At 43.6% G+C, this 16382-nt stretch overlaps 1 protein-coding gene across 1 annotated transcript; it reads right to left on the reverse strand.

The window, feature by feature from the left end:
• On the reverse strand, positions 1 to 9063 carry LOC110528426 (zinc finger and SCAN domain-containing protein 2). The gene is made up of 2 exons (XM_021610477.2): positions 8740 to 9063; positions 1 to 1987 (listed from the first exon to the last, which is right to left on the reverse strand). The coding sequence occupies exons 1-2, from the start codon at positions 8930 to 8932 to the stop codon at positions 678 to 680; spliced, it is 1503 nt and encodes a 500-aa protein (XP_021466152.2). The 5' UTR covers positions 8933 to 9063; the 3' UTR covers positions 1 to 677.
• Between the last annotated feature and the right edge of the window lie 7319 nt (positions 9064 to 16382).

A 16382-nucleotide genomic window follows, 5' to 3' on the forward strand; every position in this document is an offset into this window, starting at 1 on the left:
CATTAATTATTCTGAAAGACTTCAGCCCCTTTTATACACATGGAAGTACATTTTTATTACATCAAAAAGTATCAACATTTGATATGTAAATAACAGCAAGAATAACATTTGATATGTACATTTTTAAAAAAATCTAAAAGGAATTGAACATCAAGGGACAACCTCAATTTCTCAATATTTTCACAACATGGATAGAAGGTCAGGGCTCTGTGCATGCAGGACAGTCAAGTTCTTCCACAACGATCTCGACAAACCATTTCTTTATTGACCTTGCTTTGTGCACGGGGCATTGTCAAGCTGAAAAAGGAATGGGCCTTCCCCAAACTGTTGCCACAAAGTTATAAGCACAGAATCGTCTAGAATGTCATTGTATACTGTACAGTTGAGGCCTTGCCTGAACCATGAAAAACAGCCCCAGACCATTATTCTTCCTTCACCAAACTTTATAGTTTGCATTAGGTATTTGGGCAGGTAAAGTTCTCCTGGCATCTGCCAAACCCAGATTCGTCCGTTGGACTGCCAGATGGTGAAGTGTGATTCATCATTACAGATAACTCGTTTCCACTGCTCCAGGGCCCAATGGCAGCGAGCTTTACACCACTCCAGCCGACGCTTGACATTGCTCATGGTGATTAAACCTATACTCTTAGGGGCGGCGGGGGGGGGGGGGGGGGGGGTTATTTAAGTAGTGTGTCAGACGTTTTCGGGCAGGGACTCCGCTGTACTGAACTTGTTCCACCATTGGGGTGCCAGGACAGAGAAGAGCTTTGACTGGGCTGAGCGGGAGCTGCCCTCCTGTAGGGGTGGGAGGGCCAAGAGACCAGAGGTGGCAGAACGGAGTGCTTGGGTTGGGGTGTAGAGTTTGACCATAGCCTGAAGTTAGGGAGGGGCAGGTCCTCTTCCTGCTCCGTAGGCAAGCACCAGGGTCTCAAAGATGATGTGAGCTTCGACTGGAAGCCAGTAGAGTGTGCGGAGGAGCGGGGTGACATGGGAGAGCTTGGGAAGGTTGAACACCAGGCGTGTTGCGGCGATCTGGATATTTTGCAGGGGTTTGATGGCAAAAGCGGGGAAATATATGATCTCTCCCCTGTGTGAGTCATCATATGATCTTTCAGGCATATCTTCTGACTAAAGCACTTGCCACAATCACTGCACTTATATGGTTTCTCTCCAGTGTGTATCCTCATATGTCCTGCCAAGTTTCTCATTCGGCTGAAGCATTTTCCACAATCTTTGCACTGATATGGTTTCTCCCCAGTGTGAATTCTCATATGTTCCGTTAGGGTTCCCTTCTGACTGAAACTTCTGCCACATACATTACAGAAATATGGTTTCTCCCCAGTATGAATTCTCTGATGTGCTTTTAAAATGCTACTTTTCAGAAAGCATTTCCTGCAGACAGGACATTTGTGTGGTCTCTCCCCTGAATGAGCCGCCCTCAATGGAACTTTCAACTCACTGGCTTCCCTGATCTTAGAGCTTTGTTCTTTCTTCGTCCAAGTTGTCTTTGATTTGAGTGGCTGTAACCCTGACATTAATCCTCCAGAGTCCACCCCATTGTCACTTTCACTGTTCAGAATCTGAGTTGCAGAGCAGTCTGAGTGTACTGTAGAGAGGGGTTGAGATTCACTTGTTGGTTCTGATGCACTGCGGCCCTCTCCATTAGGTTCTGTTTTGATGTCTTGTTCAGTTGTTTTGGTGGGAAGAGAGTCCCTCTCTCTGTTCTCCATAGTCTGGGTTTGGGGAAGATATAAGGGCTGAGGAGGGTCCGGATCATAGTCACTTTTTACACAGGGTAGAGTGAATATGAACTCTTTGATATCAGACTCCAGCCCTTCAAGCTGCTCTTCCTCCTGACTGGTCCCAAACTCCTCCTGTTCCTCTTTAATCTGAGTGGGCTCTGGGCCCTCCTGGCCCAGACTGGGGCTCCAGTCCTGCTGCTCAGGAGGAATGTCTTCAGGGACAGGGAGAGTGAGCTGCTGGGAGTCTGAAGAGAAGAATAGAGTATCAATAAGATGTAGTTTCAAGTTCAATGTGGCCTTGAGCCCAATTATTAGATTAACGACAGTAAGCTACAATTGGAATGTTCAATTTCATCAGTTGTAAATAGTTCTAACATCACAGCTAAACAATTGAATGAATCAGGTGTTTAGTGGCAGTGGCCTGGCTAGCCCATCTTCTCTAGACAAAGATTATATCTCAGTCTAGCATTATAACACTAGCCCACAATGCACTGTGGGATTTATTTACCGACCTGTGTCTGTTTGGCAACGCTTTACCCACTTCGAAGGGTATATCCGTGGTCGGTGGACCGTTCTGATAAAGAATGTGTTGTTTGCGTCACCGTGTGATGCCCAGGAAATAATTACATCTAATTGTTAGATGCTACCACCCCCCTCCAAATTAAAACCAAACATGGATGTCAATGATTGCGTGCGCTCCATTCTACTTCGTCTGCGGCAGCATGATGCCCATATTGCGAGGTAGATTGTTACACCAGATAGCGTGATTTAACCAAAGATTATGGTATCTACTAAAATTTTGCAAGTTTGCAAAAAAAGGTATTTCACTATACTTGTGCATGTCACATTAAAACTTGAAACAGACTTCCAGGCATTGTGCTAACGTTAGTTAGCATTGGCTGGCAAAACTACCTCCGACTTCCTTCATACTGGACACAGAGACATAAAAATGATATCCAATAGTTAATCTGATTTTGGGGAAGTAGATAAATGGCATCATTGCCAAAATCTGAGCAAGAGAACAAGTACATCGGAGTGTCTAGTTTGAGAAACAGACACCTCACAAGTGTTTAACAAGCAGCTTCATTAAATAGTACCCGCAAAACACCAGTCTCAAAGTCAACAATGGATGCTGGCCTTCTCTGCAGAGTTGCAAAGAAAAAGCCATATCTCAGACTGGCCAATAAAAATAATAGATTAAGATGGACAAAATAACACACACACTGGACAGAGGAACTCTGCCTAGAAGGCCAGCATCCCGGAGTCGCCTCTTCACTGTTGACGTTGAGACTGGTGTTTTGCTGGTGCTATATAATGAAGCTGCCAGTTGAGAACTTGTGAGGAGTCCATTTCTCAAACTAGACACTAATGTACTTGTCCTCTTGCTCAGTTGTGCACCGGGGCCTCCCACTCCTCTTTCTATTCTGGTTAGAGACAGTTTGTGCTGTTCTGTGAAGGGAGTAGTACACAGCGTTGTACGAGATCTTCAGTTTCTTGGCAATTTCTCGCATGGGAAAAGCCTTCATTTCTCAGAACAAGAATAGACTGACGAGTTTTAGAAAAAAGTTATTTGTTTCTGGCCATTTTGAGCATGTAATCGAACCCACAAATGCTGATGCTCCAGATACTCAACTAGCCTAAAGAAGGCCAGTTTTATTGCTTCTTTAAATCAAAACAACATTTTTCAGCTGTGCTAACATAATTGCAAAAGGGTTTTCTAATGATCAATTCACCTTTTAAAATGATAAACTTGGATTAGCTAACACAATGTGCCATTGGAACACAGGAGTGATGGTTGCTGATAATGGGCCTCTGTACGCATATGTAGATATTCCATTAAATAATTAGCCGTTTCCAGCTACAATAGTCATTTACAACATTAACAGGGTCTACACTGTATTTCTGATCAATTTTATGTTATTTTAATGGCCCAAAAAACTTAGCTTTTCTTTCAAAAACAAGGACATTTCTAAGTGACCCCAAACTTTTGAACGGTAGTGTATATTTCAGTTATGTGAGAAACCCTGTAAGAGACTTTGTGGCCAAACCCATGAAGTGTGATAAAACTATTTGGACATGTGCCAAGTGTATGCAGACAGGAGGAGTATTGTATGCCAGTTGAGGCAAAATGTTGCAATTATGGTAGTGAGCAAACACCTGATTCATGAAGTGCCCTGTTAGAGTGAAGGAGACAGAGGTGACAAGAGTACGGGCTGTCCAGCATGTCTCCTATCTGGAGGCGTTGAGAAGAGTAGAAGGGAGTAACGTTGAAGAAACCATGCTGGTTGGATTAGAGACAACCGTAAACGTTACTCGCCAACACGATCCTGACATGATGCATGTTAAAAAGGTGGACTTTGTATCGTTTCTTGCACTAGTTATAAACTTGACAGCGCAAACAATGAGGAAATCTGGGAAAATAGGTATCGTTGAATTTGTATATAAGCCCTTCCTGGGTTTCAAACACATTAAAGCACTTACATTACATACAGTGCCTTGCGAAAGTATTCGGCCCCCTTGAACTTTGCGACCTTTTGCCACATTTCAGGCTTCAAACATAAAGATATAAAACTGTATTTTTTTGTGAAGAATCAACAACAAGTGGGACACAATCATGAAGTGGAACGACATTTATTGGATATTTCAAACTTTTTTAACAAATCAAAAACAAGAACAAGGAACACACCAGGCTGGTCCGAGATACTGTTGTGAAGAAGTTTAAAGCCGGATTTGGATACAAAAAGATTTCCCAAGCTTTAAACATCCCAAGGAGCACTGTGCAAGCGATAATATTGAAATGGAAGGAGTATCAGACCACTGCAAATCTACCAAGACCTGGCCATCCCTCTAAACTTTCAGCTCATACAAGGAGAAGACTGATCAGAGATGCAGCCAAGAGGCCCATGATCACTCTGGATGAACTGCAGAGATCTACAGCTGAGGTGGGAGACTCTGTCCATAGGACAACAATCAGTCGTATATTGCACAAATCTGGCCTTTATGGAAGAGTGGCAAGAAGAAAGCCATTTCTTAAAGATATCCATAAAAAGTGTTGTTTAAAGTTTGCCACAAGACACCTGGGAGACACACCAAACATGTGGAAGAAGGTGCTCTGGTCAGATGAAACCAAAATTGAACTTTTTGGCAACAATGCAAAACGTTATGTTTGGCGTAAAAGCAACACAGCTGAACACACCATCCCCACTGTCAAACATGGTGGTGGCAGCATCATGGTTTGGGCCTGCTTTTCTTCAGCAGGGACAGGGGAGATGGTTAAAATTGATGGGAAGATGGATGGAGCCAAATACAGGACCATTCTGGAAGAAAACCTGATGGAGTCTGCAAAAGACCTGAGACTGGGACGGAGATTTGTCTTCCAACAAGACAATGATCCAAAACATAAAGCAAAATCTACAATGGAATGGTTCAAAAATAAACATATCCAGGTGTTAGAATGGCCAAGTCAAAGTCCAGACCTGAATCCAATCGAGAATCTGTGGAAAGAACTGAAAACTGCTGTTCACAAATGCTCTCCATCCAACCTCACTGAGCTCGAGCTGTTTTGCAAGGAGGAATGGAAAAAAATGTCAGTCTCTCGATGTGCAAAACTGATAGAGACATACCCCAAGCGACTTACAGCTGTAATCGCAGCAAAAGGTGGAGCTACAAAGTATTAACTTAAGGGGGCTGAATAATTTTGCACGCCCAATTTTTCAGTTTTTGATTTGTTAAAAAAGTTTGAAATATCCAATAAATGTCGTTCCACTTCATGATTGTGTCCCACTTGTTGTTGATTCTTCACAAAAAAATACAGTTTTATATCTTTATGTTTGAAGCCTGAAATGTGGCAAAAGGTCGCAAAGTTCAAGGGGGCCGAATACTTTCGCAAGGCACTGTATTAAACAAAAGACAAAACCCCTACATATCTACCATACAAAATGTATAATACCACCATACAACAATATTACAATGCATGCGTGTGTCTGTACCTTTGTGTGTGTGTGTCTTCACAGTCCCTGCTGTTCCATAAGGTGTATTTTTACCAGTTTAAAAACAAATCTGATTCTACTGCTTGCATCAGTTACTTGATGTGGAATAGAGTTCCATGTAGTCATGGCTCTATGTAGTACTGTGCGCCTCCCATAGTCTGTTCTGGACTTGGGGACTGTGAAGAGACCTCTGGTGACATGTCTTGTGGTGTATGCATGGGTGACAGAGCTGTATGGTAGTAGTTTAAACAGACAGCTCGGTACATTCAACATGTCAATCTCTCTTCCACTTCAAGCCATGAGAGATTGACATGTATTTCATTAACGTTAGTTCGCTGTGTACTTTTAAGGGCGTGCCGTGCTGCCCAGTTCTGAGCCAATTGTAATTTTCCTAAATCCCTCTTTGCGGCACCTGTCCAGACTACTGAAGGACTTGCTAGGACTTGCTTTGTTGATAGTGTTGTTAAGAAGGCAGAGTAACGCTTTATTATGGACAGACTTCTCCCCATTTTAGCTACTGTTGTATCAATATGTTTTGAACATGACAGTGTTGCAGTTATTTCAGTAGCTGTAGTGTATAGTGTTGAATCATCCGCATACATAGACACACTGGCTTTACTCAATGCCAATGGCATAGCATTAGCAAAGATTGAAAAAAGTAAGGGGCCTAAACAGTTACCCTGGGTAATTCCTGATTCTACCTGGATTATGTTGGAGGAGGCTTCCATTAAAGAACACCCTCTGTTCTGTTAGACAAGTAACTCTTTATCCACAATATAGCAGGGGGTGTAAAGCCATAACACATGTTTTTCCAGCAGTAGACTATGATCAGTAATGTCAAAAGTTGCACTGAAGTCTAACAAAACAGCCCCCAAAATCTTTTTATCATCAATTTATCTTAGCCAATCGTCAGTCATTTGTGTAAGTGCTGTGCTTGTTGAATGCCCTTCCCTGTAAGCATGCTGGGGGCAAAAGGAGGTGCAACTGGGTATTGGGAAGGTGTTCCTAATGTTTTTTTCACTCAGTGTATGTATATTAGTTTTTCTACTGATGTTTTGTACTACATTCTTATGCACTTTGACTTCAAAGGTGCAGAAAAACGAATATGGTGTATTCTGTTGTCAATTTGTTTACTGAAATGTATTTTATTACTAAGGGTTGGTAACAGGCTGATTGGTCAGCTATTTGAGCCAGTAAAGGGGGCTTTACTATTCCTGGCCTGAGGGGACACACTTTCTAGTAGGCTCAAATTGAAGATATGGCAAATAGGAGTGGCGATATCGTCCGCTATTATCCTCAGTAATTTTGCATCCAGATTGTCAGACCCCGGTGGCTTGTCATTGTTGATAGACAACAATAATTAGATCACCTCTTCCACACTCACTTTACAGAATTCAAAAGTACAATGCTTGTCTTTCATAATTTGGTTAGATATACTTGGATGTGTAGTGTCAGCATTTGTTGCTGGCATGACATGCCTAAGTTTGCTAATCTTGCCATTGAAAAAGTCATTAAAGTAGTTGGCAATATCAGTGGGTTTTGATAAATGAGCCATCTGATTCCATGAATGACAGAGCAGAGTTTGCCTTTTTTCCAAACTTGTAATTTAAGGTCCTCCAAAGCTATCATTCTTTATATTACTTATTTTTGCTTCATAGTATAGTTAATTTTTCTTACATTTGCAGTACGCTTGCCAATTGATTGGGATGCCAGACTTCTTTGCTATTCCTTTTGCCTCTTAACCATACAATTCCTCATCAATCCAAGGGGATTTAACAGTTTTTACAGTCATTTTCTTAATGGGTGCATGCTTATTAGTAACTGGAATAAGGAATTGCATAAATGTGTCAAGTGCAGCTTCCGGCTGAATGTTTTTTTGGGACTCTTTACAGCAGAGGCATTACAAAGAATACTATCAACTAACATTCCATCCTCACAGGGCCCTGCGCCTGTGTAGGGATGTGACTTGCTTGGATTATCTTTCATATTGGCAAGAAATAATTTTTAAAAAACTATTAAATTGATACACACGTATAGGGTTAGGGCTCCCACACCGCCATATTGCAGTGCTTGTTTACGGAAAACGGACGTTAGACAGTGGACTATCTGTGCTAATTAGCCATATGCATCTCTGAACACCAGTGTGTAAACGGAAGACAGACGCCACAAACGTGTTGTCACTGAAAAACACTTTCGGCCAAACTGTTAAAAACGGGTAAAATAGTGTACAGTGTGTATTTTGCATTTGTTAAATAATTTTGATGTGATATAAAAGTAGAGGGATTTATGTTTCTAAAACCGTACCGCGATTGAGAATCGATTCATGTTTAATATTTAGCTTCTAGAGCCAATGGGCATTTTAAACAGAAAATGTAAGGTCCTTGGACTAAGAAGCAACGTTGGGCTTCTTGGATCCAATATTTGGCTACACCAAACTGTACCTACCTCTTAAAAAGATCTGGTTAAATCACATTCTGTTGTATCAATCTGTAGCTAATTGCGAGGCTGACTAGGAAACAGACAGGTGTGCACACAAAGCAAGAACACAACATGAAATCTATGTTTGCTTTTCATTTCGATGGGGGACTGGGGGTGATAGCATCTACAATTGTATTTAGGCCTAATTATTTATTGCGCACTGATCTGTCATACAAACGAGGACTTCCTAATCAGTACCTTCTACCGATATATGCCCGGACCTTGGAAAAGTTGCCAAACAGTCACGGGTTGGCAAATAACTCACAAGGTGGACCATGTTAAGGTCCAGCTAGAAAATATGAGCTGTGGCCTGACTAGCTTCGTCTTGCAACTAGTCATTTAAAATGAACATTAACAATTTTGACTTTTCCTTTGAATGTTACAGAATGATATCTGTAACAATAAAAGTCAAAAAGTTACTATAAATGATTATTTAAATGGATACTGTAGCTAGTTGCCGGACAAAGCTATGGCCTGCTAGGTGGTTCAATTAGATTGTTATAACGGGGTCTTAGTTATTCACTACTAACCTGCAATATGTAACTTTATGTCGGGATTGAAAGTCAAATCCAGCAGCCTTTGTAGACGTTCGATCTCCTCCTTCGAACGGGAGATTTCTTCCTGGTACTCTGCTATGGTATTTTCCACAGCCCCTAATATCTCAACTGCCGCTGCTGTTAAGCGCTCGTTTAGAAAAACCTGCAAAAGCTGAATTTTCGACATTTTGATGGAAATCTAAGTACACTTTGTTTTACTATGAAGATATGTGTTTTGCTGCTAACAAGGTGTCTAATGGTAGCAAGCATTATCAGCGTCTGGTCAGCGAAATCAAATAAAAAAGTACTTCCGCGTCAGGGAATTTCAACAAATTTCAAAATAAAGGTCCCCATGCAATAGTAGAAAATAGTAACCTGTATTTATTCATGATGTATGGAACATAATTGTCAAAATATTAACAATTGTTCATATTTGTTAATATTTAAGTATTCAATGTCCATTCAATTTGGGTTTTAAAACATGTTCAAATAAATGCCCCCAATTCAAATCACTGTATATGCATTCAGCTCATATTGGCTTATAGAGAAACAATGATTATTTTTGTAAAAGTGGGGTGGGGAGTATTCAGTAGGGTTTGTCGAATCTAAATATAGTGTCATTTCATGGGGCTCTGAAAAAATACAGATTATTGCTGGCCTTTTACTGTGGTCAAAAAGCTTAAAATTGGATGGTTTGATACTATATGGTTCAAATGTAGCACTGTACAGGAAAAACAATCAATTGTGTGTCCATAAAACCAGTGGCCAGTCTACTTCCTAGAGTCCCTAAAATACAAAACAGGTGAGTTTGAACAAAAAGCTATGTTATAGGAAGCTTTATGTTGACATTTGAACAGTGAGAGACATATCAGCACCATGGACAGCTATCATTTTAGAATGTTATGTTGTCAGCCTATTTTCAAATACTGTATGTGGCAAATATGTGGCCCAAAGCATGTCAATCCATCATTGGTAATAGGTCAGAATAATGACCCACTAGATTGAATATATCAATTACTCCCCTGGTTACAAGAATTGGGCATGAAACAGTGGTCAGTGCCATGCATACTGATAGCTGTGATCAGCATCTCACACAATCAGCTTTACTTCAACAACATTTCAGGTTCAACTAAATACAGACACATCATCGCTTGATATTCTATTCAGGCAATTAATCACAAAAGAGGGTGCACCCACAAATTCAATGTGATGGCGTATTGATTAGACAGACCACCACACCAGACATTCTTGTTATTTTTTAGCCCCGTGTAGCAGAAAATGGTAGAGGTAAGAGAAACACAGTTCTTCCATCCATTGCAATTAAAATCCCAGTTGGCAACAAGAAACAGATGTACAGATTGAGCTCTGTAATATGTCACTCAGGCTCAAAATCTCAGAGGGGGCAGAGCTGGATTTGACACCTTGACACCAATATATGAGCAGATGACTAACACATTTCTGTTGGCACGAGAACAGAAGGAATTAGATATTTCTAGGAAGTAGTTAATGAGCCTCACACACAAACAAATTGCAATGATGTACAAACACGTGATTCAGAATTAGAGATTTCTGTCATTCCACAGTATGAATACTTCTCCAATCACAAATATATCAAGTATATCGGACCAAATTATGAAAGACAAGAATTGTACTTTTGAATTCCATAAAGTCCGTGTAGAAGAGGTGAAAAAACTATATATATTGTTGTCTATCAACAATGACAAGCCACCAGGGTCTGACAATCTAGATGGACAATTACTGAGGATAATAGCAGATGATATTGCCACTCCTATTTGCCACATATTCAATTTAAGCCTACTAGAGAGTGTGTGCCCTCAGCCCCGGAGGGAAGCTAAAGTCATTCCGCTAACCTAGAATAGTAAAGCCCCCCTTACTGGCTCAAATAGCCGACCAATCAGCCTGTTACCAACCCTTAGTAAACTTTTGGAAAAAATGGTGTTTGACCAGATACAATGCTATTTTACAAATAACAAATTGACAACATAATTTCAGCATGCTTATAGGGAAGGACACTCAACAAACACAGCACTTACATAGATGACTAATGATTGGCTGAGAGAAATTGATGATAAAATTATTGTGGGGGCTGTCTTGTTAGACTTCAGTGTAGCTTTTGACATTATTGATCATAGTCTGCTGCTGGAAAAATGTATGTGTTATGGCTTTACACCCCCTGTTATAATGTGGATATAGAGTTACCTGTCTAACAGAACACAGAGGGTGTTCTTTAATGGAAGCCTATCAAATATAATCCAGATAGAATCAGGAATTCCCCAGGGTAGCTGATTAGGCCCCTTGCTTTTTTCCATTTTTACTAATGACATGCCACTGACTTTGAGTAAAGCCAGAGTTTCTATGTATGCGGATGACTCAACACTATACAAGTCAGCTACTACAGCGACTGAAATGACTGCAACACTCAACAAAGAGCTGCAGTTAGTTTTAGAACGGGTGGCTGATTAGGCCAGTTAGCCTTAAATGTTTCTAAAACTAAAAGCATTGTATTTGGAACAAAACACTCCCTAAACCTCAACTAAATCTTGTAATAAATCATGTGAAAATTGAGCAAGTTGAGATGACTAAACTGCTTGGTGTAACACTAGATTATAAAGTGTCATGGTCAAAACATGTTGATGCCGTAGTTGTAACGCCCGGGGTGTAGTGGGGAAGAAGTCAGGCGCAGGAAGCAGAGAGTTCAGGGTAGCGCTACTTTTTAATGCACCACAACGGTGAACAGACGCCAACCCAAACAAATGCCCCAAACACGGAGGACGTAAACAGTCCAGCAAAAATCCAAACACACGGACAACCGTGTACACATGTACACTGAAATAATCCCACACAACCAGCAGGTGGGCCGGCTGGTAAATAAAGCCCATAGCCAATAGCCTAAACTAAACACAGGTGCAACCAATAAACAGAAAAGTGTGAAAACGGATCAGTGGCAGCTAGTAGGCCGGTGACGACGACCGCTGAGCACCACCCGAATAGGAAGGTGAGCCACCTTCGGTAGGAGTCGTGACAGTAGTAGCTAAGATGGGTAGAAGTGTGTCTATAAAATAGCAATGCTCTGCCTTCTTAACAACACTATCAACAAGGCAGGTCCTACAGGCCCTAGTTTTGTCGCACTTTGAGTACTGTTCAGTCGTGTGGTCAGGTGCCACAAAAAAGGACTTAGGGAATTTGCAATTGGCTCAGAACAGGGCAGCACTGCTGGCCCTTGGATGTACACAGAGAGCTAATATTAATACTATGCATGCCAATCTCCCCTGGCTGAAAGTGGAAGAGAGATTGAGATTGACATGTTGAATACACCAAGCTGTCAATCTAAACTACTGGCACACAGCTCGGACACCCATGCATACCCCACAAGACATGCCACAAGAGGTCTCTTCACAGTCCTCAAGTCCAGAACAGAATATGGGAGGCACACAGTATTACATAGAGCCATGACTACATGGAACTCTATTCCACATCAAGTAACGGACGCAAGCAGTAAAATTAGATTTAAAAAACAGATAAAAAAACACCTTATGGAACAGCGGGGACTGTGAAGCCCCTATTACAGGGGCTGAGTCACTGGCTTACTGGGGCTCTTTCATACCATCCCTAGGAGAGGTGCGTCACTTGAGTGGGTTGAGTCACTGATGTGATCTTCCTGTCTGGGTTGGCGCCCCCCCTTGGGTTGTGCCGTGACAGAGATTTTTGTGGGCTATACTCGGCCTTGTCTCAGGATGGTAAGTTGGTGGTTGAAGATATCCCTCTAGTGGTGTGGGGGCTGTGCTTTGACAAAGTGGGTGGGGTTATATCCTTCCTGTTTGGCCATGTCCGGGGGTGTCCTCGGATGGGGCCACAGTGTCTCCTGACCCCTCCTGTCTCAGCCGCCAGTATTTATGCTGCAGTAGTTTATGTGTCGGGGGGCTAGGGTCAGTTTGTTATATCTGGAGTACTTCTCCTGTTCTATTCGGTGTCCTGTGTGAATTTAAGTGTGCTCTCTCTAATTCTCTCTTTCCCCCTTTCTTTCTCTCTCTCGGAGGACCTGAGCCCTAGGACCATGCCTCAGGACTACCTGACATGATGACTCCTTGCTGTCCCCAGTCCACCTGGCCGTGCTGCTGCTCCAATTTCAACTGTTCTGCCTTATTATTATTTGACCATGCTGGTCATTTATGAACATTTGAACATCTTGGCCATGTTCTGTTATAATCTCCACCCGGCACAGCCAGAAGAGGACTGGCCACCCCACATAGCCTGGTTCCTCTCTAGGTTTCTTCCTAGGTTTTGGCCTTTCTAGGGAGTTTTTCCTAGCCACCGTGCTTCTACACCTGCATTGCTTGCTGTTTGGGGTTTTAGGCTGGGTTTCTGTACAGCACTTTGAGATATCAGCTGATGTACGAAGTGCTATATAAATACATTTGATTTGATTTGAAGCAACACAAACATAGGCACAGACACATGCACACACACATGCGTACACACACGCGTACACACACATATGATAACATACGCACTGTACATACACATGGATTTAGTACTGTAGATATGTGGTACTGGTGGAGTAGGGGCCTGAGGGCACACAGTGTGTTATGAAATCTGTGAATGTATTGTAATGTTTGAAAATTGTATAAACTGCCTTAATTTTGCTGGACCCCAGGAAGAGTAGCTGCTGCTTATTGGGATACATAATAAATACAAAAAATACAAATCACACAGTGGATAAAGTGATACCCATTTTAATGTTTCTGAATACTACATCAGTATTTTCTGAATGCCATAAGAGATTACTTAGAGCTGACCAAGTGAAACAGTCTCCTCTCTTTAAAAAGGCCACTTCACAGTTTGAATGTCACGCCCTGACCTGAGAGAGCCGTTTTATTTCTCTATTTGGTTAGGTCAGGGTGTGATGTGGGGAGGGCATTCTATGTTTTGTATTTCTGTGTGTTTGGCCGAGTGTGGTTCCCAATCAGAGGCAGCTATCGTTGTCTCTGATTGGGAATCATACTTAGGCAGCCTGTTTTGCCACCTTAGTTGTGGGTAGTTGACTTTGTTAGTGGCCTGTATAGCCCTAGTAAGCTTCACGGTCGTTTTTGTTGTTTCTTGTTTTGTTGGTGACATTTATAATAAAGGAAAATGTACGTTCACCACGCTGCACCTTGGTCCGGTCATTTCCGTGACGACGATCGTAACAGAACTACCCACCACAAACGGACCAAGCGGCGTGGCCGGGAGGAGCAGCATTTTCTGGAGGAATGGACATGGGAGGAGATCTTGGAAGGCAAGGGACCCTGGGCAAAGGCTGGAGTGTTTTCGGCGTCCAAGGGAGGAGATAGAGGCGGCAAAAGCAGAGCGGCGACAGTACGAGGAGTTGGCACAGCGGAGCACGAGAGGCAGCCCCCCCATTTTTATTTGGGAGGAGGCGCATGAGGAGATTGGCTGAGTCAGGTTGGAGACCTGAGCCAACTCCCCGTGCTTACCGTAGGGAGCGTGGTACTGGTCAGGCACCGTGTTATGCGGTGGAGCGCACAGTGTCTGCAGTGTGCGTTCAGAGCCCGGTGCGCTGCATTCCAGCTCCCCGCATCGACCGGGCTAGAGTGGGCATCCAGCCAGGACGAATGGTGCCGGCTCAGCGCATCTGTCCCCCAGTGCATCTCTACGGCCCAGGATATCCTGCGCCCGCTCTGCGCACTGTGTCTTCGGTGCGTCTGCACAGCCCAGTGCGTCCTGTGCCAGCGCCCCGCATTTGCCGGGCGAAGGTAACCATCCAGCCAGGACGGGTTGTGCAGGCTCTACACTTGAGACCTCCAGTGCGCCTCCACGGCCCAGTGTATCCGGTGCCTACGCCAAGAACCAAGCCTCCAGTATGTCTCCCCAGCCTGGTGAGTCCTGTGCCTGCTCCCAGAACCAGGTCTCCTGTATGTCTCCCCAGCCTGGTGAGTCCTGTGCCTGCTCCCAGATCCAGGATTCCGGTATGTCTCACCAGCCTGGTGAGTCCTGTGCCTGCTCCCAGAACCAGGCCTCCTGTATGTTTCCCCAGCCTGGTAAGCCCTGTGGCAGCACCACGCACCAGGCTGCCTATACGTCTCCTCACTCCAGTGATGATCCATGGCACGAAGCCTCCAGTGATGATCCATGGCACGAAGCCTGCAGTGATGATCCATGGCACGAAGCCTCCAGTGATGATTTATGGCACGACGCCTCCAGTGATGATCCATGGCCCGGAGCCTGCAGTGAGGATCCATGGCACGAAGCCTCCAGTATTGATCCGCGGTCCGGAGCCTCCAGTGACGGTCTCCAATCTGGAGCCTACAGCGACAATCCCCAGTCCAGAGCCTCCAGAGACGATCCCCAGTCCGGAGCCTCCAGCGACGATCCCCAGTCCGGAGCCTCCAGCAACGATCCCCAGTCCGGAGCCTCCTGCGACGATCCCCTGTCCGGAGCCTCCAGCAACGATCCCCAGTCCGGGGCCTGCAGAGAGGGTCCCCAGTCTGGCGCCTGCAGAGTGGCTCCTCAGTCTGGAGCCTCCAGCGACGATCCCCAGTCCGGAGCCCCAGCAATGAGGGTCCTCCGCCCGGGGCCTGCAGCGAGGGTTCCCAGTGCGGGGCCTGCGGCGAGGGTCCCCAGTCCGGGGCCTGCAACGAGGGTCCCCAGTCCAGGGCTTGCAACGAGGGTCCCCAGTCCGGGGCCTACAGAGAAGGTGGGGGGGGGGGGGGGGGAGAGACGTTTTATTTCTCTATTTGGGTAGGACAGGGTGTGATGTGGGGTGGGCATTCTATGTTTTGTATTTCTGTGTGTTTGACCGAGTGTGGTTTCCAATCAGAGGCAGCTGTCTATCGTTGTCTCTGATTGGGAATCATACTTAGGCAGCCTGTTTTGCCACCTTAGTTGTTGGTAGTTGACTTTGTTAGTTGCCTGTATAGCCCTAGTAAGCTTCACGGTCGTTTTTGTTGTTTCTTGTTTTGTTGGTGACATTTATAATAAAGGAAAATGTACGTACACCACGCTGCACCTTGGTCCGGTCATTTCCGTGACGACGATCGTGACATTGAAGCATTGAATTCGGGATATTTTCACAATCCATAGAGCAACTTCATTACAATGGTGCAAAGGACATAGTTGAAAATTTTGTTCAGGAAATTCTACCTGCAAATTTCTTAGACTGTGAATGTTTAGCAGATAATTTGTTACATTCAACGTGTGATGCACAGGCAGTGTATGGTTAGAATACAAAACAACTGATTGTAGAACAGAGGGATATTTGTGCAGAAAGCATAGGCCAATACCTTTTTGGTTCAAAGGAATAGGACAGAGCATGTGATATATCTAGACATTCAAATGGCTCTCTGTAAACATTCAAGCTTTTATGTAACCCATGCCCCATAGACTTTGCTTGTAAAAATGGACACGGCAAATTACCTAAAAGCTTTACACTACCTTGCATATTTAGCAAACATACATATACTATTTCCAGCATAGTCACATTTTCAGAGGAATACCCATTTGTGAAAATGTACACTAGTCATGACCAGCTTTGGCATGTAAATTGCACTAAGACAAAAGTGTCAGTTGGCTATAGTTTTCGAATTACTCAACAAATTGCTGCACAAAGCCACACTTTG

Source organism: Oncorhynchus mykiss, chromosome 7 (assembly GCF_013265735.2).
Source record: "Oncorhynchus mykiss isolate Arlee chromosome 7, USDA_OmykA_1.1, whole genome shotgun sequence".
Lineage (NCBI taxonomy): Eukaryota > Metazoa > Chordata > Actinopteri > Salmoniformes > Salmonidae > Oncorhynchus > Oncorhynchus mykiss.

Coding starts and splice junctions, on each gene's coding strand:
- LOC110528426 (XM_021610477.2), bottom strand. CDS start 8,932: ATGTCGAAAATTCAGCTTTTGCAGGTTTTTCTAAACGAGCGCTTAACA. Junction 1,988..8,739: donor CATAAAGTTACATATTGCAG/GTTAGTAGTGAA, acceptor TCTTCTCTTCAG/ACTCCCAGCAGCTCACTCTC.